A 24,766-nucleotide genomic window follows, 5' to 3' on the forward strand; every position below is an offset into this window, starting at 1 on the left:
GACCCCTAGAGGAGGCTCCAAGTGACCAGGAAGCTCTAGTCACATATCACTGCCTCATACCTCAGATAGAAGCCAAATTCCACAGGGAAGGAGAGCCTTTACTTTGATAGCTCGCTCAAATGACATTGTGAAAGCAGAGGGTGAAGGGAAGCTTCATGCTGGCATTACAGGGGACAAACCACAAGCTCCTCCATGATGTGTTTTGTTTTACACCACCAAGCAAGGGCCAGAAGAGCACTACAGGGTAATGAGAAATCTGGGTAGATGAGCCTGTGAATAACCAGGCAAGAATAGTCACCAAACACAGTAACACTTGTGTTTTCTGCCACCAGCTCCCAAGCTCTCTTAGTAAAAGCCAACTTAGTTAAAATATGTTATTGTATTACAGTTGTGGTTCACAGTTGTGGTTTCTTTCTCCTAACAAAACTGCAAGGAAAGAGACCATTTAGTCACACAAAGACTGCTTGTCAGTAAAGAAAATACAGATTTACTTTTATTATAACCATGAAGAGGCATTAATTTAACAATTACCTGTACATTCAGCACTCAGGTACATATCTGTGCCAAATAAACTCAATTCTCTTACTGCTAAAAAAAAAAACCACTTCTCAGCAATACACAACCTGTGCTTACAGGATGTTTATTGTCTCTGTATTAGTTATCTTGACAGACAAGCCTCAGGATACAGAATAAAGCTTTACTCTTGGACCAAAATCAGAGGCAACATTTTTATTTTAAAAAATTAAAAACAGCAAGTTTCTAGTCAGGTAATATAAAGCATCTTAAATTAATCTTTTGAAAGTATTTACACTATTTGTAAACGTAAATATCTGAAACTGTACATGTTTAAACAAATGTTCATTTAGCAAACAAGCTGTATAAACTGATTGCTTTTCTAATCCTTCCACCAGCTGTCCTAGAGCTGTCTGGGTACCCTATGAGAGAAAAAGATCCCAAGCACAGGAGTGACTACTGCCATGGTTTACCCTTCACATCTCCTCTGTACTATGTCTGTATTAAGTCAGTCATAACCCTGTACAGTGACCATGCGTTTCTTCTGAAAAACTTTTATAAAAAACAAATATACATATATTACAATGCACTGGACATTATTTTACAACCTGTATTTCTACATAAGCAAAGGGAAAGGGCAAGTTTTTCTCCTTGTTACTTCCTTCACTTAATTTTTAAGGAGTCACGTAAGGTCCTATGAGTACCATTTATGTATCTCAGCACCACTGCTTTAACACTTCTTGTGGTAGCTTTTGATCCCACCATCTTACACTCCAGCCTTGTTATTGATAACAGGAAAATTATTAAATCAAAATACCACCAATGTGCAAGGAAATTTCTTCACATTCAAAAGTACAGAATGGGCTTTATAAATAAGTTAAAAATCTGTCACATCACCCACTACGTTTCCATATTGCAGTGCTGCACAAAGAAGATTTACACTGAGACACCCTGAAGTTCCATTAAGTGCCAGGCATTTGGCATCCAGCTTTGCACACTAATGTCCAATTAATGCTCATTCAACAGCATGCACTGTTTACCAGTTGTTGAGTACTTATCCTCTCTTTACAGTGCAGTTTTGACAGCCTTGCACATGAGGTTCAGGTGTCCCCACACCCCCTGATTAGCACTTTCTCCACAGCACAAAGGCTGTGCCAGTTCCAGGTACCCTTCCCATTTCAAACAACGTGATACCACCGTCTGATCTTGGCAAAGGCAAAAATACCAACCCTGCCCTAAAATTAGGTAGCTGAAAACTTCAGTGATAAGCACTGCTGTAAAGCATCTGAAAACATGTGGCTCCCTCAGAAACAACAGAAATTATGTTGCATAGCTTTCCATTGCAAATCCCAAGGATCTGAGACTCTTCACATGGAGAAAGGCTAGAGTATGACACTTCAGGTCAGACCTCACAGCTCCCAGTCACAAGAGTGTAAGAAAGACAGCCCATCCAGAGTTTCAATAAACATTTCATATGTGGGAAATTAAGCTTTCCCAAGCAAGAACCTCTGAATTACTTTCAAGCATGTGGTGGATTACCAGGATTTTCAAGGAAGTTAAAGAAAAACTCAGAGCATGCCTGCTTAAGTCAAACTGTCATACCAATATGGTCATCTCACAAACATGTATCACTGCTCTGATTTGACTCCCTGCACTGTATTTCCAATGCCTCTTTGAAAGTGTGACTTTTCATTGGGTTTATCAAGGGAAAGCAAGAATGCTTTTTAAATAAAAAAAACAAACAAGAAAGGTTTTCAATTTAGAAAATATCTGGAGAAGGCAGTATTTGAGCTTCCATAAGAGTGATCAGCAATGGGGTTTTTGTTTCAGTTTCTTCTGCTCAAGAAAATTCTTCTGCCCGCTGCTCAAGCCAATGAACAGGAGGAAGACCTTTACCAATGAACAATCCTGTTCATTTTATGTTTTTTTCCCTTAAACAGGGCTAAGCAGCCTAAACAGTTTTGATGCAGACCAGACTGCATAGTGGGATCCTTCGTTCACTTCAAGCAAATGTGTCTGCATTCCCTTCACTCCCTGGCATTTGACTGAAGCTTATTCCAAGCAGCATCACTGTTGGGCTATTTGGACATCGACAACAGTAAGTTCACCTGAAAGACAAAATGAAAGCCTACGTTAGACAGACCAGCCAAGTTTCAGAACTGATGTGTCATATCTTAACCTTTAAACAGGATTCCTAGGAAGCACATTAATCAGAAGACAGTTACAAAACAACAGCCAAAATTTTCACTCAAATGCCTACTCACAGGCTTTTTAAAATGCAGCTGTTGACCATGCTGACCACTCATTTCAGCAGTCACAAACTACTGTGATAAACTTCCTAAGATAACTTCATGCATTGTCAAGACATTCCAAAACACTGGCAAAAATGTTACCATTCACCTCAAATATCTGAAACACGTTTGGGATCCTTCACACTACTTGTTTCCCATAGATTACAATATGGTTTCCCACACACTTCAGTTTGTAGGATAAGTGATCCTAAGGTTCATGAGATAAACAATTAGAGGAAGCCATCTCCTCTAGGATAACCCCAACTCCTTAAGGCACATCACTCCCACTCAGTGCTCCAGGACAATTATCACACATTCCTGCGGCCACACACACTACAGGCAATACCCTCTAATCCATAAACTAGATTACCTGTTTAAATACCAGCATGCTGTGATAATCAAGATTCTACCCACGTTCTAACCAGTTCCCATGACTACTAAGGTCAAAGCAATATTTCTAAAAGCCTCCTTGGTTTCTGACAGAGAATCCTAATATAGGGAATTCTTAACCCAAATTACCTCTGAGACTAAAGACTATGTAGGGTTACACTTCCATAAACATCTGTACATTTTCTCAATACAATTCACTTTAAATGCACTTTAGTAATACATTCTTGTGCTTCCTAAATGTAAAAGCTGCTGCTTTTTGCATTTGTCAAAAGAAAGACTGCCTTCAAATGCACAGGTTTTTTAAAGGCATATTCACTGGCTTTGATACTTTTCCAAGAAGACAATGCCAGGAAATGGCAAGATGTTTTTACAGTGCTGTGCAACTCAATCTCCAGCAACATCAATCACCACCTTGCTTTAAGAAAATCTACTAGACATTCATTAAAAAAACCCAACCAAAGTTCCCTCCTAGCTAATAGTCTTAAGATCAGATAAAGCCCAAAGTTTAATCATCCAGGATTAAGGGGGATAAGAAATAAATAATGATTCTGAACACTGAAAATAGGAAAAATGAAAAAAAACCCAATGTTTATAAAAGCCAGTCACATGAAAGAGCAACTGATAAAACAGGGAGCTTCAATATATACCTGTTCCATCGAAGGACAAGCTATGATCTGGAGGTCTTCATTACTAAATTCTTCCTTTAACAGAGCATGGAGTCTCTGGAACATCTGCTGGATGTTATTCTTTTAAAGGAAAGAAGAAAAAAATCAATATTAAAAAAACACAACACCCATCTTAAACATGAACCAGAATGCTCATGAAACACAATGTGCATGGAACAGCTACTGAAGTGACCAGGTAGGAAGAAGCAGTCAAGCTTCAGAACTTCACTAAAACAAGCCCCAAAACAGCAACAAGGAATCCACTTTAGTTGTGACATAAGAACTTCAGCTAAGATGTGCTAAAGTGAAACACTGAGCCCTAAAGACTTAACCTGGAAACTTAAAACTCAAGCTTGGCTCTGCTGGTGATTTACAGCAGGTTTTCCACTGAATCTGTATCATCCTCTCTGCCTCTGATGCTCCTGCCCATGCATAACTGACCAAAATCGACTGGTTGGTGAGGGACTGAGTTGATTTTCCTTACGGTAGCCCATTTGGTGCCCAGTGGAAGATGCACACAATAAAGAGCAGCAGTTACTTCCCTGTAAATACGTGTGTGTTGCACAGTACAGGCAAGAGCAGTAGAGCTGTTTGGATTTGCTTTTTTAAACTAAGGATATCAGCCATGAAACATCTACAGGAAAACACAGCAGCAATACTCACCCTGACTGGCTTAAACAGAATTAATTCTGTATCTTTATTGGACAAGTATAAGGACATGCTTCGTAAAGTTGATGGCAACTTTGTTTTTATTGTCTTGTAAGTGGAAGAGACCAGATCGTTGATCTTTGCTGAAAGTAAAAGAAAATATGTTTACCAGGCTAAAATGGAGTTCTGCTTGCTGCAACTATGCTCCAGAAAATCACCTCAGCTCTCCTGGGGCAGATCATTACCACAGGTTTGAGTGGAAGGGAGAGAGGGGGTGCTGGGCTGTGCAGTGTCAAACCCATCACAGGACCACAGCCTGCCAGACACTGCTTCCTTTCCCTGCAGAAAATGTACCTACCCCATTTCTGACAGCTACCACATCCTCCTGAGGTTTCTGAAATCACAGCCCTTCAACAGCAATGAAGTTCTACATAGGTTCCCTCCCAGAAAACTTACCTGGAAAATAAACTGCTGGGAAACAGTGCTAATAAAGAGAACAGAATATCACAAATTCTCCCTACTGATCATAGGCCATGTCTGTGAGAGGAAAGGCTGCAAAGAAATCTGGATTTTGAATTAACCAGACAGGAATCCTCTGTCAGACAAGGCCTTTCTTTATTGCTATGAATTTTAATGATTTTACAAGATCATTGTTTAAAGGCCAGGGGAAAAATATATTTTGTAGTTTTAAAGTACTGAAGTTAATATCCAATGTGGGTTCTTCCCCTCCTCAACTTCTGCCACATCTAAATTTTCTGCCTAGTCCCACTTCCCAGACAAATGACTCCAGGAAACAGCAGAAGCTCTGCTTCAATCTGCTTCTACACACATAATTATCTCCAAACAAACATTAAAAATACTCCTGAAGAAGCAGGAGATGTTAAGTAGAAGCTCGAGTTAGCCCTTGAGAGTGTCTGACCCATGGAGCAGCACTGAATTATGTATGAACATGGCTGGCTTTGCATCTTAACAATATGATGCAACAGAATGTTCCAGAGAATGATTTGGAATAATCAGATTTTTTCACCCAGAAGTACAATTTTGCAATGTGAAGAGCAAAACCAAGGAGCATCTAAAACTGTTCCAAATGTTCCTATGAAGCGCTCACATTTGAATTTTTAAAAAAGAGGGAAACAAACCCAGATTCCATTTTTGCATAGAGACAGGAAAACTGAGAACAAAGTAAATACCAAATGTATAGACAATAAGGGCTTCAATGAAGATCCATTCTTTCTTACAAAAGCAAAAGCTTTATCATAACATAATCAATTAATTCCTTAAGCACATTCTGTATGCAGTTGCAGAAATGCTGTTTACATGCAAGAACAATCACAGCCTGAGAAATACGCAAGGGATTCATCTACTGCACCAATTAAATACATATTCTGAAGTTTGTCAGGTTTTTAGAACTGGCTTAAGACATTTCAAATAGCACACAGGCTAAAATGGAAGCCAGGATTTGCAAGAAAAAAGGTAGACAGTTCTTATGTATAATTCTTCAGAATCAATCACAGTCTCTCAGTCCAAGTTATTCTGACCACCTCTTCAGATTCCTAACAGTAATATGAATATAAACCAAAGTAAATACCTGGTTGTGCCCAAGGTTGCTGTGAAAGGCTGTAATTGGGACCTCCTTGACTGGCCATTGTTCTTAAAGCAGCTACCTAAACCAAGTAAAATCAATAAAACAATGTTTCTTTCAGTTGAGCTCCCAACAAAGTGACCAAATAAAAATTGCACAACTCTCTCAGATACTACAATGTACAGAATATCCACTGCTCTGTCTCTTCTATGACCTGACTTAACAACACACAGGGGAAGCAGCTTGACAGAAATGCAATTCAAAATTACAACCATGATCAATTCTTGAAAGTAAAATTCAAAATGGGATTAAATTTACAAAGATGCTTAGGCACCTAAGGGATAAAAAAACCTCAAAAGAGACTTATCCTTAAGCAGCTTAGTTAAACTCCCCAGATTCCCAATGAATCATTGAGATCACTCAGACAATCTATCAATCTCACCAGTTAACCATTTATATTTTAGGCATGCCTCTAACCCCTACCCTAGCATGACAGGCATGAGTAAATTTAATACTCTAATCTTCTAACTTCTCAAAAAATCAGCAGCTGGGATATCTGGAGTCCATGTAGTTATGTAGCCCCAGTTTCTGAGAGGTCATGTCAATTATTCTCAAGACCTAAGGTTCAGAATAGATCCTGTTGCAAGGTTTTCTCAAGAAACCTAGAAATCCTGACCTCTAGAGCAGGTTCTAGAAAGAAATGCTTTGCACGTAACAAGACATCTAATACTCTAAGAGCTCCCTCAAGAACACACACGACCCAAGACAGTTTTTGAAGGCTTACAAATGCAGTCAAACTAGTTCCTGCAAAAACAAAAGCTCCTGCCAACCTTCACACACCTGTCACAATTCAAGGAAAAATTAAAGCTTCTTGATCATAGAAAACACAAGGGTTGCCTTTAAAAACAAACTACAACATGCTTGTTTAACCCATTAATCTCAAAAATAATTGGAAAATTGCTGTTGGAACTTAAAGGAAAGCACATTATCTTCAGCTAATCGTGCAGCACTAGCAGCTTGTAATATACCCAATTTAAATACCAATTCCCTTATCTTACAAGTACTTCAGTTATGTTAACAAACATACAACACATTTGTACCTTTGTCATGAACTCCTCCAGCTGTTCTACAAACTGTTTGGTTTGCTGCTGAATAAACTGCTCACAAGCTGATTTCAGATGACGATCTACATCTTTCTTGGAGTCAATATAATGTTCTCTGATTTCTGGAGTACCCTTGAACAGAGAATGACAATTCTCTTCTTTTTATTTGCCAGAGATCACCACACACTTAAATGACTCAATTATTCTTAATGCAGTAGGACTCCGCATTACCTCCAGTAAGAACTGTATCAAAGCGTTGTTGCTGTTTAGTCTAAAAAATCTTGAAACTGCCTTAGGATTCAGGATTTTAAATGCTGCATCTGTGAATGAGAAAGTCACTCACACTGTAAGTCAATGCCACTCTGGAACTACAAACTCTAATCACTCATTTATGCGTAAAAAATGGCCCAGCATGAATGATTATGACTGTAACATTAATGATTCTAGCACTGCTTGGAGTGGATGCACAAGTGCACGTGCACAGAAGCACACAAAGCTTAATTCACTACTTTTCAATGGCACCTATGGTACATCTGTACCTAACAGTTGCACGGTGTAAACAGATAAATACATTACAAGAAACTGTCAAATTGCTGATATTAACTGCAGCACTATGAACATGAAAACTGTGTGAGCTCTCCTCCTCTTCTTGTTACTGTATCTCCAAGTGGAAGACTTTTACATAAGCTATTTAAGCATTTACAAACAATATGAAAAATTTTGCACACATATCCTGGGAAAACCAACTACAGTTGTATGAAATGCCTTCAAACTGGCACTTTTTATCTCTGTGTTTAGCTGTTTTAGTTCGGACTAAACAACAAAATATCAAGGTCGATAAACATTCATGTTTATGTTCTCTACGGAAGTCTCAAGAAGGCAAAGCAACAATGTCTGTAATTAATGCAATACTGAAATTACACCTATAGTCCTAACAGGATGCTGTCAAGCTGAAATCTAGTCAAATTGGGAAAAAGAAAATTATTAGTTGCAGTATAGCTTTTTACCCTACTGTCAGCCATTTATCATCCTACACATCCATCTGCTTTTTTTTTTTCATTTCAAAAGGAATTCTGCACTCTGTATAAAACAGGGGGAGGGAAAAAAGACACAAAAGAAGTGCTCTCTGAGGCATTAAATTAAGAGAGAATACCAAATATATAGGTTTGTAGGTTTTGCACTGAACTAAGAATCTGCACTCCTATGCAGTGAAAGGTGAACACAGAACAAGATTGTTTTTGTTCTCTGAATTTTTTATCAGCAATTTGAGAAATTCCAAAGACTTCCCAAATTCTTGATTAAAAAACTATCATCTAGTCCTTTGTCCCACCCAGTTTTTCAGTTACATAAACCTTAATGTTATACTACTTCAGAGAAATTGGGCAAAAGCATGACTTCTACAGTAAGCAGTATCACTTCATTTGTAAATACCAAATTAAATCTTAAACCTGTATGCAGGAAGTTTGGCTAGAACACAGTAAAACTATCAGCCACGTTATGTTTCTTCTACAACTCATCCCAAACATAAAAGCCCTACTGGCCTATGTTACACCACAGTAAGAATTAAGCATAACATACATCTTTACAAAACCACTGCCACCACCACCCAATATAAAGAAAATGTTTTCCATTACTTACCACTACCACCTGCAAAGCACTGGCTGGCACAAAAATTTATTCCATTAAATGAAGATGGAGAACAAACTTGCGTGTCAGCCAGGGCAAGACACCAAAAGGATGTATTTGCCCTTCAACCTCCAGTCAACTAGAAACCACTCAACAGGTAGGAGGTTTCATTGATGTTCAAATGCAACAAGTGAAATGGTTAGTGTAAGAAATGCTTGCTTCAGAGTTAAGACTGCAGCATATTAGAAGGAAAGAGAAGTTATTTCTTGAGCTTTCTCTTCTGGAACGGAAGGAGAGAAACTTGACATGCTTCCAATAATTTTCCCCGTTATCCTTACAACTTGGAAAGTGCATGACAATTTAATTCTGTACTGAGAGCTTTTTTTCCTGAATTTTACAAGGGAACAATAGTACAATTTCAAAAACCATGACCATGGCCACTACTTCTCTTTTCCTACAAGAGACATGCTTGCTACATAATACTATAGTATCGATACTTTTTATTGAACTTGCAAAATAAGAAATCTTTCTCAAAAAAAAAACCTCACAGAAAGGTCAAGGAAATCCAAGTTTGCTCCAGCTAAGTTGACTACGTATTGTTAAATTCACCTGCTAAGCATCAATAAGGAAAGATATTCCTTTAACATTTAAGAAAAGAGGAAAGACATCTCCGTGCAACAGAAATGTAGATCACTTAGCTGTTCTTAAAAAAGACTGGAAAAATTAGTTAGGTCAGCAGTGGAAGTAGGGAAATGCATTTCATACAAAAATAAAGGATTTATCAGATACATCTTGAATTGCCCTAAACAGGAAAATGGTTGGGGTTTTTTTTTTCAGAGAAGCTAGGAACAAAGCAAGAGATTAGGAAAAGCATACAGGTCATTGCAAGTGAACATAAAATAAACCCAAAACTTTTGCTGGCACAAAGGGAGGAAAATCCCATCCCATTCCATAGCCAGCAACTGTTCAGTACCTCTAGTTTTCTTAAGGTCCAGGGAAATTTCCTTAATGGTGAAATCAGTGTGGAAAGGAGCAATTTGTTCACGAAGAATCAGAAGGTGTTTTATTAAGAATAGCTGTCCATCAACCTGGGTCTACAGTACAAGAGAAAGAACATGCATTACATGTTAAAAAAAAAACACCTCAAGCAATTAAATGCAGAGCAAAGTTTCAGCATTTCCACTTTTATAAGTTAACAAGCTTTTTCCATTAGTCTTTGTGTCATTAACTACACTCTGGGATCAACAAATCCCACTTCTATATTATTCCTAATACACTGCACTACAGAAGCAGACCTCATTCCCATTTCTTAGAAGAATTAGATTACACAGCCATATTACTAAATGTCCTCATTAAGTAAAGGTATTCTCTATTTGAAAGATACACATTTATTCTTCTTCAGAGAGAGGAATTATCTCATGTAATTCATATAATTTATAGCTGAAAAACATGAGGTTCTAAATTTGTTTTCATCATTACAATGACTAAAAAAAGTTAATGTTCCTGTAATAACCTTGATTAACTGTGCTGTTCTGCAAAGGTCTTACAATGCATTCTTCTCATGTCATTAAACACAAACCCTAGTTAATTTCTAAACAGTACAGCAAAGATACAAAGAGTAAAAGAAGGCCAAGTTCACACCATCAAAATTATCAGTTTTGCATTGCTTGTTATTTTAACTACATACTTTATACTGCGTGCTGGTTTTAATCTTTAAAGTTCATGGTTCATTGAGGTAAAAGGAGGAGGACTCTAGAATTCAAATTTGCTTTTGTAAGCTGGAGGAGAACTTTACTTGATATAATGTTAAATAAACCAGAAAAGAAATCAGATTTAAATCTGCAGTTTCAACAAACAGAAATTTCACTAAAAATGAGGTGGTAAGGGCTTCTTGAGTTGTTTGGCTTTTTTTTTTAATTCTTATTCTTATATGCATCATTTCACCAGATAACATTAAATTAACATGCATCAAGAATAAATTGGTAGAGATCCTAATTCTGGGCCAACCTATTTAGGGTTCATTGCAGGATGAGATTCATTCTCTGCAATACTTTTAAGTCAATGCTGGCCAGGTGCACAGAGCTGGAATTGGTATTTAACTGTAGAATTCTGAATCAGTTACACAGGAAACAGTTATCTGCTCAAGCTAGAGAGAAATGTGGCTTGAATTTCTTTTTAAAGATGCTATGTTTAATAAATATTTTTCAAAGGACACTCAAAAGAGATACTTTAAAACAGATCATTTCCAATCAGAACTAAAACCTTTTTCATTACTAAATATTTACTGCTTATAAAAATCCAACAATTTACCCTGCTAAGAGGTTTTTTTTTTTTTAATTCACTTCCTGGCTGTTAGGAATTAACAAATTACTGCAGGATTTAAAGGACTGTGAGAGGAAAAAGAAAAGTTTACTCCAACTACTTAAACACAGTTAAAGTTTTAATGACTTGATGAACCTGCATTGAACTCTGAGCAATACATGAGATCAAACCTTTTGATAATACAGTTCTGAGAATGCTTAAAACTTCTTCCCAGTAAACATAAGTTAGAAAGATTTTTGAAAATTCAAACAATGAAGGCAGAGAAAAAGAGAAAAGAGTAACAGACAGTGAAAATAAATAGAGAGAGAGTAGTCCTCTAGCAGAAATTTCCCTTTAGGCATCACCTTACTGAATTCCCTTGAGTTAGAGCAGCCTGTAAACACAATTGCTATGATCTGTATTCCACCTTTTCAGACAGGCTAGCATGTGAATCATTATCTTTGCCCTGCAATACATTAACCATAACTAAGAACCGGCAAATCCCTCAAGTCTCTGGGGGTAGAGCAACATGCTTTGACTAAAATTTTAACACAATTCTGAACCGCTGCTTTGTGACTTTAGATATACAAGGGGCTGGGGGCTGTGAAAATCATACCCAAAGCACAGATTCTGACCTTGTTTTTGCTGATGGAATCAGCAGCTCCCAGCAGCGACTGGATGCAGGCAGATAAGGCCTCTTGCGATAATCCCTGAAACACTGCCCTCTGCAGGGACGAGGAAATCAGACGAACAAAAGAGGTGTTAGCAAAGCTTAGGCAGAATTTTAAGAGTTGCACTTTGTGAACGATGTGTTTACCAGCTTATAAAACTCCAGATTAACTAGCTGCAAACATGGTGGCTAAATGCAGTGACACAGGATGGAGCATTCACGTACAAAAGCTTGCTGCAAGCACTCAGGCTGGATGCAGGTACCCACGCAAGCATGCCCTGCTCACCCTGCAGCTCTGAACAGGCACCTGGGTGGTGACATGGTCAGTGACACCTCACACATTCAGAGCCAACAGCATGAATAGTGTGCGTGGGTAACCTGACCAGACACTTCTTCGTGTGCCAGGGCAACTACCTGTGCGTGCAAGCTACATCTGAAATAGACACGAGATCATTCGAGTGAGCTTAACCTCGGGCAGACTCAAATTACCTCACATTTGTGACAGCTTAGTAAACAAACACGACAGCTGCCATGGCCCACGGGACACAAAGCAAGTCCTTAAGTGGCAGCAATATGATCCTACAGCTGAGCCAGCCGTAGGAACACAGCTCGCCCCCACCAACACTTCAACAGAGCACAGAAGAGCCCTGACTGCCCCAGACTTGCCAACAATGCTTCATTCACGTCTTCTCTATCTACAGGCTGCAGGCAAGGGGTACCAGTTCTGCTACAGTGTCTCAGAGGAAAACTAAACGAACCTCTGTACAGACACACTGTAAATGAGCCTTGCAAACAACGCAGCAATCACCTCATTTACAAAGGTCCAGCTGAAAACAAGGGCAAATATTCATCTATCTTTAGCGGGATTAATACTTTAAGCAATAAAGCATTAGTACTTTCCAGCTTCTTTTTTTGAAATAGCATCTTGGCAGGAGTTTCATGTAACACCTATCAAAGATATTTTGAAATCCATTAAATGTATCTAATAGAGATACAACGCATGCAGAAAAGCAAAAACACTTGCATTAATTTCCTCCGAGACTTAATCAGTCTTATATGCTGTTAAATGAGCAACACAAAACATATTCTAATGGTAAAGTCTTAAAATACGTGTTAAGCAAACACTGCTTTTGTTTCTGCTAGACAAGAAGATTTCCACTGTCTTAAACTTTGAAAATGTGTTCCTACGTTTTGGAACATGAAGAGATATGCCACAAAAAAAAAATTTCAGAACTTTTTCAAAATGTAGAATCAGTAGAGTCATGATTTTTAAGGCGAGACATCACAACAATGAATTCACCTAGTAATCTCAACAATAAAATCATTCCCTGTAATTGACCCAGAACCTTCTATTGTTTCTTGTCCTATTCACTCCTCAGCTTTGGTAAGACCAGTATCTTGAACATCAGGCACTAAATTACTTCTGTAACAGCAAAAGATGTACAGATCAGTGCCATTTTTTTTAATCCTACAAATATAAAACTGTCTTGGAAATTAAAAACCTAAATTTGTCAGTTCACTTGTTTTACATAAAGATAGCAGCAGAAAGACCAAGAGGTTAGAGACCAGTAATCGTCCATTCCTAGTTTGTATTAAAATATTAACACATATCTACACACTTCATAACTTCACCTAAAAATTAGATAAAGAAATTTTTGCTTACATCTATACATCTGTACAGTTTTGAGAGACACACTAGAGTCCTTCTGACAGTAGGATACCACATTCCATGCAGATCTGCAGGTGAAATCGTGCTCTGATGCCTGGGATTAAGGGATTCAGCTGAACCTGTTTAAAAGCAAAATACGCACATGAAAAACTTGCCCCTCTGTCCTTTCAACCAAAGGAGACTGTAATATCAACTGCATTTTAAACTCTCTACAGAGAAATATGACATTTTATTCTACCCAAACAAGTTAATTTTTTTTCTTTCCTTCTGAGCAGGTCAGTATTAGATTTCTCATGTGAACCAAGCACAAGCCTGTGAAAGACATGAATTTGCTTTCAGGGATGGCCCAGCTCGACCTTTTTAATGAGTTAGTTTTACAGGCATGTCTCCAATGACATACACCTCTCACTCAGCTAAACAGCTGAAATGATCAAACAGTTACTGAAAAAAGAATAGCACAGGAGAAAAGAGAAAAAAGAAATGGTTAGATATCACAGAATTACAGGAAATGTTTAGGGAAAAAACCTTCTATTTTATTTCTTCATGCTTTCCTTTCTGCTGGGGATAATCCTACATTAATTAAATAGTTGCAGAAAATATAAAGTTTAAACATAATTTTAATAACTGCAAAAATAACAGCAAAACCAATTTTGCCATGAGGTTGCCGCAAACATTAAAAAGTGCTCCTCCTGGGTAAGCTTCATAGTAATTCTCTGTGCTCAAAATGGATATTCACAACACCTGACAGACAGAAGTCTGCTTTCATTTTGTCCTTAAATCAAGCTGGGAAACATCTGAGTCAACAGCATCAGAACTCTAATTTCAAATACCAACCATTTAAAAAAAGTAAATCTTTTGTAGTTTCATCTACTGACAGAAAATGCACTTGTGTTTATGCGATCAGTGCAGACATCATTTGAAATAATCCAGTAATATCTTTCTAACTTTTGCAACCATAAATTTATTGTCACAGTAATTAGAAAGTCTGTAAAATCTTACGCTATCAGTTTGGGATTCCTAGGCCATTTATTAGTCATTTCAGCTACTCCTGCAGGTACTGAAATGGTAGAGGCACCTCTGAAGGGCAAATAATCCCAATTATCTCAGAAACATATCTTCAAATTATATCATATAGGTTCCTTCCATTTCCTGAATGCAGGTGGGATTTACAGGACTTGCAAATTCCATACACCTGGGGTGAAGAACGATGAACTCCAACCTCAATGGGATTTGCTAGAAACACCTCTGCAAACCTTCCAAGCCAAAAGCAAGAAACTACCATGTAATCAAAAGGAATATAAGAAACAAGTGATAAAGAGCTGAGAAAGATGCTGCTGGGGAAATAACACTGTACCAGTCTGAACAATGATAAAATGAGAAATTCTTCATGGATCTTCAACAGTAATTTAAAAATTTGTAACACTCAAATGACTGGCATCAGAACAGCCACATTTTATGGCATTTTCTTGTTTGCTGTAATTTACAGACACATGGGTCACATGTTTAAAATGCCAAGGACTAAATTCTGAATTACTGTAAATACCTATAATTTATGAGACGTGCCTGGCACACCAAATCACCTTTCTCATCTTAGGACAGCTAACAAACAAAAGTATCCTCAAGTACACATCTTGATAGCAGGGATACTTTTCAGTGGAGAATACAAAAGCTCAGGTTTATACAAAGTACAGTAGATGCTGTTGGCTGTAAAAGTAGTTGCTTCACAAAATGGACTACATTGGAAGCACAGAAAAAGAAATGGCATCAGAAGAGCAAGATTAGGCTGTTTCTCATAAAAAATACAAAACTAAAACTTTGAGACAAAGTTCACCTCTCAAAATCGCTTATGAATTTGTCTGGGAAAATAACCCTTTTAGAAACATGCAAGTTTCTCACAGATGGCTCAAGTTAACACTCACATTGCATGAGTTTTTATGCATTAATTTGACAATATGAGATGCATTTCATACCAGATTTAACTAAACTGCACGACTCAGGATCTTCTAGCCGGACATCTGAAAATGAAGCTTCAGATGGCAGCTTCTTCTGTTCCTCTTTCAAACTCTGTGCAATTTGCTGCAAAGAAAGATACACAGTCATATTCTAATATCACATAACACTGCTTTGGTTGCAACAGATGAAAGCATACTGAATTGCAAAAGAAATCAGCCATACTCAGCTGCCAGTGTTACAAAGACATTTAGAAGAAATAGGCAGATGTTTCCAAAACAGTAGCAGAAATATTGCAATATGATAAATATCCACAAATACCTATCTGTGTAAAGCACTGTTCTTTCCATTTTGCCTATTGATCTCTCAGTAATGACCTAATAAGGCCACCTAAGAAAGAGAAGTTCAAAATAGGGTAACCCAGTTCAACACTTACTTGGATTTTAAACAGGTAATTTTTTGGTGGCTTTATTTCCATAAATGGTATGTGCAGATGGCCCAAAAGTACTCTCTAGTTTATTCCCTGTGGGAGTTCAACCAAAAGCTTTCCCCTAACATTGCTCAACATTTCCACACTTCAACCTTTTCTACTACTTGGTCTGCTTCAAAGCAACAAGAGGCAGCAAGAATGGGCAATGAACTGCATTAATATTTGAGCAGAACAGCACAAAGAACACTTCTGCCCTGTGCTTTTAACATTTTAATAATTCATTTACTAAGACAGAAGTTCTCTCTAAATAGCAAGGTTTTGAGGTTTAGAAGCAATCAAGTAGCAAAACGAATCTCAAACCAGGCAAGCACTGAAGTCTTATGAGGACATATGAAGAGCAGTGTAATTTCTGAATTTGGAATGAACTTTCTCTTCCTTAACTGAAGGGCCATAGCACCTTTGTTAGAAAAAAAGGCCTCATACAGACCAAACAGCAAAATCACTTTCCTAAAGATGCTTATTAGTCCTTAAACTTTCAGTACTAAGAGCATGTACTCAACAAACTCACTAGCTTCAGGGTTTAAAACCCCATGGATATCCCACAAAATTGCCAAAGTACAAGCTGCAGCACAATATAAGCTTTAGATGTGTATAAAGACAATATCATAGCAATGTAAGTTCACTACTGATAATTTTCTCAGTGTTTTGCTTGTTTGCAGCCAAGAATTGAGCACAGTTATACAATGTTAATTTATTTCAGCCCACAGCACAATACATATATTTTAGGTAGGTAGGGAAAGAGAGAGAGATATAGATATCTATATATAGATATAGGTATCTATATCTATAGATAGATAGATAGACAGACAGACAGATAGATAGATAGACAGAAAGCTTCTGTAGTTTTTATAAGTAACATTCTGATTCTCTAGTCAAACAGCAGCTTCTCTACAACAGGTCAGCTGGAAATAAGTCCTACAATATTCTAGGCACCAGCCAGCTATTCTGGCAGCTAGGTGGAAAGCAAAATACAACAATAAAATTTGGATCTTGCCAGTCCATGTTGGAAAGGCCATTCTCAATCACCTCAGTCCTTTGACAGCTTGGGCCTCCCATTATAAAGTGAATAGAAATAGTTATTCAGAGGGGGATCTTTACTACACTGCCTCCATGCAATCTTCATGCAGTTGCAGCTTGTTCTAGTCAAAAACTCATTAAAGGTTTCTCATTGGCCATTTATTTATTCCTGTGAGATGTTTCATTCTGCAACTTTCATCAATATAGATAGCATTAACCTTTAAAAGTAAGTAGAATTAGTTTGATCCATTTCAACAGAAACATTGACTCAAAGGGCTTGGAATGACTAAAAAAAATACTTAATACCGATAAGAACTTGAAAAAAGCTTCTGGTAGCCATTGCTAACATGTTAAATTGCCTAAAACAAGTCTCCTCTCACACTGCCCAAGCACAAGGTACACACATGCCTACCAAAAGCTAGTAGACCAGTAATTCTGAAAACAAACTTGCAGCTAGCTGGGACTGTCTAAAGCATCTCTTCAATTCCAGCTCAACTAGAAAACTGGGAAATATCTATTACTTAAGAATGTAAATAAAAATTCAGAAGCTTCAAGTTTTGATAAAACTGTTAACTGTGAGAACTATTGCCAGTGCCGCTAAGTTTGACATAAAACGTTGACTCCTAGTTTAGGGTCATAATTTAATCAGCAGGTGTCAATTTAAAAATGCCAGTATCACTAAATACACCTAAGAACAGGGAAACCCAAGCTGCAAAGCACCGTACTGCACAACTGCATACACTGCACGTACAAAGCCAAGGACAATAAAAAAGCTGAGGCTGTACCTCCATCATTTCCAGCTTGTCAGGATAGGCAAGATCTCCCGGCGCAGGCTTGTAGCCGGTGATGTCAGTCTGAATGTAAATATGAGTCCTATAGACAAGGCGCTCTTGCACATCTTCCAACATCTGCTTGACACCAGCTGCAAATGCACCCAGTTGTTCAGCTGACAAAGGTAAAAAAAGGCACAAACTTGTTAATTACAAAACAAGCTTATGGAAACAACTTTGAAGTATCACATATAGGACCATAAAAACCTGGCTTGCTGCAGATGGAGTCAGGCTATTCCTGGAACAGCGGCATGCAGATTTGTGATGAACAAGGAATTTACTGTGCCCCATGCTGCAGGTGCTTCAGCTATCCAGATTTTCATTAGACTATGAAACCTCACACTGATGGCATCAGACGCCTTGTTAGAATTAAGGGTTCTAATTATTTCAGACCTGGGTACATTAAGTGGAATTTTGGTGGAAGCAACAAAGCAAGGTGGCTTTGGTTCTATCACAGCCAATATCCATGGTGTGACTGCTGGGAACTGTTAAAATCAGATGAACAAAAACAGCTCATATCAAACTTAAGAACTACTGTATCAGCCCAAATTTAAGTAGTAGGAAGACACTTCTTATGATAAGCCAAAAAGATTAAGTCAGCAAGTTTTTGCTCATTCCCAACAGTGTTACAATTAAGCTTCCAGAAAAGTGAACAATTCTTCAGGATTATTGGCACAGCTTCGGCAACAAAGAGCTACATTGGGGTGATATACCAGCTACCAAGGATGATTTCTGTTTATTGTGTGGTGCAGTAAAGATATGAAAGGATTCCATTATACACTGGTCATACTACGAAATAAGACACCAGATCAGCTCACTCCTGAGAGTCTGAGACTCTGCATACTTACTAAACTCCAAAATCTACACTGCTACTTAACTCCTCTACTGAAGTTACAATTTCTAGTCTGGGAAACATGACATTAAGGAGAATTGAAAAAAAAAAATCAGTTTGCATTCCTTTGTTTTATCATCATTATGCAGAAAGCTCTAAATGGATGATGCATTAGCAGGGTCAAGTGAAGCAATTAGTTCATTTGAAAACTTAATTTAAATCAACCCTGGTGCATGCACGTGCACTGGGTGGATGCTTGCTAGCATTTGTACAATCTAGAGAAAACATGACTAACATCAGTACATTACTTTAAATGTGCTACGCAGACCCAAAGATACAGACCTTCACTATAAATGAAAAAGCATAATTAATTTTACATGTCAAAGATGAGGTTAGAAGATTCACTAGGAAGAAATAAGCATCTAGAATTTCTGACTATGCAATTAAATAATTTTATCAGTTAAGAAAACACTTAAAAACAATAATATTCAATCTGTGAGTTACCATTGTTCTGTACATGATCCTCAAGCATCTCATTTTTGAGAATCCCACAGAGTTCAGAAAGTGTCTCTAAGTGAATGACATGGATGATCATTGGCCTCAGGACATCATACAATGAAAGACATAACTTCTCCAAGAGTTCACTGTGAAGGAAAAATAAAACAAAACAAAGTACTTTCAGGATCCCCCAAAAACAAAAGAAGATTTTATCACAAACACAGGTTATTTTGTGGCAAAGATTTTTGAAAGGAAGGTGAGAAAAGAAGTGTCATAGAAGACTTTAGACAAGACTGTTTAAAACATAAACCCACTATTTCCTACAAAGTGGGAAAAGTTTTAAAAGACGTGGCATACCAACTGCTTAACCATGGTGTTACAGCTTTTCATTAATTTTAAAAATCCACCTTTGTTTGGGTTTTTAACAAAAAAACTACGCACACCAAACAACAACTCAAAGAGAAGATAATGCAAACCGGTTTACTTGGCTTCTGTGTAAAAAAGTACTCCTGCTGAGCTCAGAATCATAACCCAAATTTTCCCTTGAGAAAAGGCTCATCTGATTCCAAGTACTCAACAGTGTATTAGAACGAGGAGCACACAAAGAGGGATGCAGGAGGAGAAGCTTGGTAATGTTTTCTGTAATTGCTACCAACATCTCAGAGCACACTTCCCAATCTAACTAAAGCTACCATATCAATGCAGTTACACTCCACAAGTCCCATTTCAGTTTTTTTTTTCTTTCATATTCAAAGTGACACATACCTTGGTTAAGACACCAATAGCACTCACTCTAGACATTTTTGGCATTCTCAATGCTCCCTTTACTAATTACACATTAGGAATTAATGTTATTGCCAGTAGCTGAAAATTCAAGTAATTTCCCAGTTAGAGATGGAAATATAAACATCAAAAACACTGAAGTAATCACGGTGTAATAAAGATATCAAGTTTATTGCACAATTTGTTTTTTTCTAACTCACAAAGAATGTCTGTCAGTAGAACAAGGATACCTCAGTTCCTCAAACAGAGAACAAAAAAGTTAATGAAAGAATACTCAGAAGAAACACTTTGAATGCCTCTTCCTTTGCATCCTATAGCACTATAAGCAACTTGGTAAAACAGTAACTCTCCACATCAAAAGCAGAAACAAAAGAGAAAGTTTTAGCAGCCTTATCATTAAATACAATACTCAATCTCAGATCTCTGCTCTTGGGTAAAATTTTGGTAAACTCTTATCTCTACATAAACACATGCCTCCAATGTCTTCAGAGCACCTTAGCACTGCAGAAAAGAAAATGAGGCTATGTATTATGCTAAGAGAAACCTAATAAAGTAGCTACTATTTGAAACATTTTTCTTAAAATATTTTATTTAGCTGTAAGCAAAAAAAAAAAGAAAAAAAAAGGAAGCAAGTTCTTAGAAAACGAGGTAATTACATTCCATCAAAATTAAAAAAAAAAATCAGAAGTTTATTCTCATTCTTGGTGTGAACAGCACTAGTGACAAAATTTCTGGATTAACAATATTTTACACTATTTTCAATTAGGGGTGTTTACTCCAGGATTTGGACTGAAATAGCTAAACTGATTTTTAAGCAAATTTATTTCAGTCACCTCACATTCTGAGCATCCCCCACACGAGCCCACAATTCCTCAGAAAAGACTGTGCCTACTTGGGCACTGTGGTTTATCTCTAGTGAGGCTTTATGCAGTTTTGGTTTTCCTTTAGCTGTGAAGGATGGGGAGGGCAGCAGGCAGTCTTTTTTTCAGATTACACACTTGTTCAACTCAAACTATACTCAATTTAAGATATTGCAACACTCAAAAACAGTGTCTCAGTTATATTAATAGGAATATACTTTAGTCAGGAACTTTATAGCAAGGGAACATGACCTACCCAAATTTCAAAATCAAGTATCATTACTAAAACATACCAGAAAACTGGAGGAGGAGCATAAACTATTCAATTGCTTTACTATTACTGGTCTGTTGTCAAAACTTCACAATACTTTTACAGTGCAATTACTGTAAAAATCTGTCCCTTTTTTTAGGTTTAGGCTGAGGAGACTGGGACACTGTTCTCATCAGGCATCCACTACCCTGCCTTCTGTCCAGCCCAAATACAGGCAACATACAAATACTCCTTGACAGTAAGGGCAGATTATTAAATCCTTCTGGAAAAACAGCTGGCGGGCAACAGCCTAATTTCAGGCCGAAGCAAATGAAAGCACTTGTGCAACAGGCTGCACAAAACCAGCAGAGAGCTGTAGGCTTCTATAGCTATTTTCAAAGAACCTGAGTATCTTTAACTTTTTCAGACTATCTACAGAGCATTTGCAAAGATTATTTATGGAGAATGGGAACTATCAGCTTTGCTTCAAGAGAAAAGGAAACACAAGACCATCATATTCTGATGCTTAAAGAGATTAAGCTGTTTTTAGTCTTGCTAATTCTTACCAAACCACTTGAACACAGCCCTGTTTGCCATATAATGTTGTCTGCTACATCACAACACACTAAATACAAACATGCAATAAAGCAAAACCAGCATGTACCACCTACTCCAGTTTTGGTGTTGGTTTTGTGAAGAACTCATTGTAAAGCTGGTGCTCATCCTGGCATACATGGACCATAAAGGCACAACCACTTCGTACCTGCATTCACAGAAATACAAATACTTGATTATTAAATTATTTTCCTTCCATGAGTATCATGAGAGATATGACAGGTATTACTACTATATATTATATATCGTGTTGTGATTATTACAGCTATGATTAAACTGAAGCTTTGTAAAATTCAAAAGTAATGAGATGAACTCTAAGACTATGGGCTGAAAAGATGTTACTAGCCAAATAAAAGCTCACTGTACAACTTCTGTCCCTTTTTTGCTTCTGAAATTTACATTCTGAAATACATTTAATACCTCTTTTTTTATCCTCCCCCCTCTGTGAGGTTTGTAACAGGGTGAAGTTTTTACAGAAACAAAACATGTATGGCTTGAAAATATTAGTAGAATGTTAATGATTCAAACCCACAAACAACAGTAACAATTCTGCATGTAAATGACTGAATTAAGTACATTCTACGTGGGGGAGAGGGGATTAAAACACAACAAAACTCACACAGCACATGACTACTTTACCTACCAGAGCACAATGATCTCTGTTATTCTGACTGGTTAATTCTGTAACAGTGCTAGCAATACTTGGACCAAGCAAAAGCTCCCGCTGGTCGAGATAACATTGATGGATTTCATTGAGAACTTGCTGATACCTAGCCAAGAAATTAAAACAGTAACTGCATCCTGAAAATAATTTTCTGGCACACATAAAATGCATTCTAATACCGTCTGTAGGTCTGTGTAATTTCAATTTTTAAATCTTTCTTTTAAACATGTAATGTGTGTAACAGTATTTAAACAATAGTAAATATTTTCAAAACTTAAAACTGCTGAAGAAAAATTATGTAGACATACTCACTCTGGCATTTTTTCAGATCTCTGCTCTACTTGTTCAATAAGAGTCTACTCAAAAAAAAAAAAAAAAAGAAAAAAAGAGAAAGAAGCATTATCAGTAAATTACTTTTTTGTAGTAACTGGAAAAGAGTTCATAGTATTTTCCCATGGATACAATACGCAATCTTTGGACATTCACACTTGCACAATATGCAATCCTTGCATTCAGACAAATAAATTCAACCCTCATTTTCAAAACTTCCTTTTTAAAAGTTAGTTACCCGCTACTTACTCTGACTTTAGGAGCAGCTGCTCTGAATTTCACATAAAACAGCGTGAAGGCATTGTCAGAATTTGGCACAGCTGAAGGATCCTGAAAGAAGAGATAAGTAATTGATTAAAAACCAAAATGCTGTATTTGGCCACTAGTATATAATGGCTGAGATAATTAGCTTCTAAAACAGGGAACTGGTTCTTTATGGACATGCTTCCAGTGGAACAGCTCTTTGCCACTTCCCACCAACAAAGGCGTGCTGGTTTCAGAACTCGAAGTCAGACAGAAGAACAAAACCCAACCCAAAAGTTTCATCCAACAGCCTCTACAGGAAAAGGAAGATTTTCAGTAATTATGACATTCTCCATTAGAGACAACAATTTTCTCTGGACCTGCCAGAGTAGTACTAATTGCTGGACCCTAACATGTAGTATGAAAATGGGACAAATTTCCCTTTTATCTGCTGATCCAAGGCAGAGAAGCTAAGTTTCAAGCTTGTATTTAAGCTCCAACCAGAATATCAAGTCTTGAGGCAGCTCCCCCTACAGCTCCCCAGCCCAGCAGGGCAGACAGCCTGAACTTAGAAAAATTCTAGCACTAATAAAGCAGAGCAGAGACCCAACTTACACACCAAGCTTTCTTCACCTTATCCCTACTGAAGCGAGAGACAAGAGATGATCTTCTTTGGAAACATGATGGGGACAGGAAAATTCCTCCATTCTCACCTCCTATTTTCCTCCCTGTGAGCAACCCCATAATCCTTCTACAAACATACATCAAAACCTCCACCCACATGTGTGCATCATCAAAAAACATCCAAATCTCAGTCCCTTTGCAGTCCTGACAGTCTTATTCTGTTGAACAGGAAAAGTCAGCACTACAACTAAAAAACACTGATCCAGTACTGCACTTTAGCAGAAGGTGCCATTTGATGTTTCAAAGTATACAAAATATCCACAAAACTCCCACGTACATGGGAAGCAAAAGGTCATCCGACTCCTAAAAGACATATCCTTCCTGACTTAAAAATCCTAAGCAGCAATTCAAATCCAGAAATTAGGTTATACTTCTTTCTCTAGATATGCTTATTACCAGAGATGTTCAATTTTGTTTAAATTCAGCTCAGTCAGAGCAACCCATTGGCATCAAACCAAGCTATGATACCTTTTTTTAAAATAAAACCTAGGTTTGTACCAAACACAAAAAACATCCAATGCCACTTAACCAAGATCTTCACTCCAGGAGTACCCTTTCCATGAACACTGCCTAAAATTCCCTTATTTTAGGTGTGCCAGTTCTGAATTCTAGCATCTCCCAGTTTCACCGATTATCCCTCAGGACACCCAGTTTGCCAGCCATAGAACTGAGCACAAGGTACACAACAATTATTTGGAGAAAGAATCAAAGTGCACAGGACGAGACATTCCCCTCACCCTTCTGCTCTGCCAGAATATTGCAGCATGAGACTATCAACATTTTAATGAGACCAAAAAAACCTCCCTGCTCACGTTTATGCCTAAATCTCACTGGAGTGAGGGGGAGTAAACAGCTGGGACAGGGTGTCTCTTTCCTGGGACACTCTAGCATCACTGTCAACATTTTATAAATGAAACAAAAAAAACTGGCAAAACTAGTAGGAACCTGGCACAGCTGTTATCTGCAGCTACACAAACCACTGCAGAATAAATGAACATTTACATGACCCAGAGCACCCAAGAATACCTACTGGAATGTAACACTGAAATGATCACAGCATGAATCAGAGCTGTCCTTTACAATTACCATCCTATAATACCCAGCTCCTGTATACTTTTTTCAAGTATTCCCCTCAGTCTCTCTCCATCTTCAAAGCACTCCATCTCCACAACAAAACACCACAGTACCTCTGTTTCTCTTATGCACCTTCCCCATTTGGCAACAGACCAACAGGCAGGTCAGAGCTCCAGTGCACACTCTGG

The 24,766-nt window shown here is 37.7% G+C and overlaps 1 protein-coding gene across 3 annotated transcripts in view; it reads right to left on the bottom strand.

The window, feature by feature from the left end:
• Window positions 1–474: 474 nt before the first annotated feature.
• COG3 (component of oligomeric golgi complex 3) overlaps window positions 475–24,766 on the bottom strand; it is a 30,674-nt gene continuing 6,382 nt past the window's right edge. For 2 of the 3 annotated variants that reach the window (XM_062487717.1, XM_062487718.1), the window contains exons 6-20: window positions 22,827–22,907; window positions 22,560–22,603; window positions 22,227–22,353; window positions 21,640–21,731; window positions 19,082–19,221; window positions 17,701–17,861; window positions 15,429–15,534; window positions 13,453–13,577; window positions 11,755–11,844; window positions 9,792–9,912; window positions 7,424–7,512; window positions 7,190–7,324; window positions 6,096–6,171; window positions 4,523–4,650; window positions 3,409–3,940 (exon numbers count right to left, since the gene is read on the bottom strand). In XM_062487717.1, the coding sequence (XP_062343701.1) occupies window positions 3,797–3,940; window positions 4,523–4,650; window positions 6,096–6,171; window positions 7,190–7,324; window positions 7,424–7,512; window positions 9,792–9,912; window positions 11,755–11,844; window positions 13,453–13,577; window positions 15,429–15,534; window positions 17,701–17,861; window positions 19,082–19,221; window positions 21,640–21,731; window positions 22,227–22,353; window positions 22,560–22,603; window positions 22,827–22,907 (1,659 nt within the window). In that variant the 3' untranslated portion in view covers window positions 3,409–3,796. Of the gene's footprint in view, window positions 2,622–3,408; window positions 3,941–4,522; window positions 4,651–6,095; window positions 6,172–7,189; window positions 7,325–7,423; window positions 7,513–9,791; window positions 9,913–11,754; window positions 11,845–13,452; window positions 13,578–15,428; window positions 15,535–17,700; window positions 17,862–19,081; window positions 19,222–21,639; window positions 21,732–22,226; window positions 22,354–22,559; window positions 22,604–22,826; window positions 22,908–24,766 lie in introns of those variants that run through there. The other variant, XM_062487716.1, reaches the window with a different exon arrangement.

The sequence above is a fragment of the Cinclus cinclus genome, chromosome 2, assembly GCF_963662255.1.
Source record: "Cinclus cinclus chromosome 2, bCinCin1.1, whole genome shotgun sequence".
Taxonomy (NCBI): domain Eukaryota; kingdom Metazoa; phylum Chordata; class Aves; order Passeriformes; family Cinclidae; genus Cinclus; species Cinclus cinclus.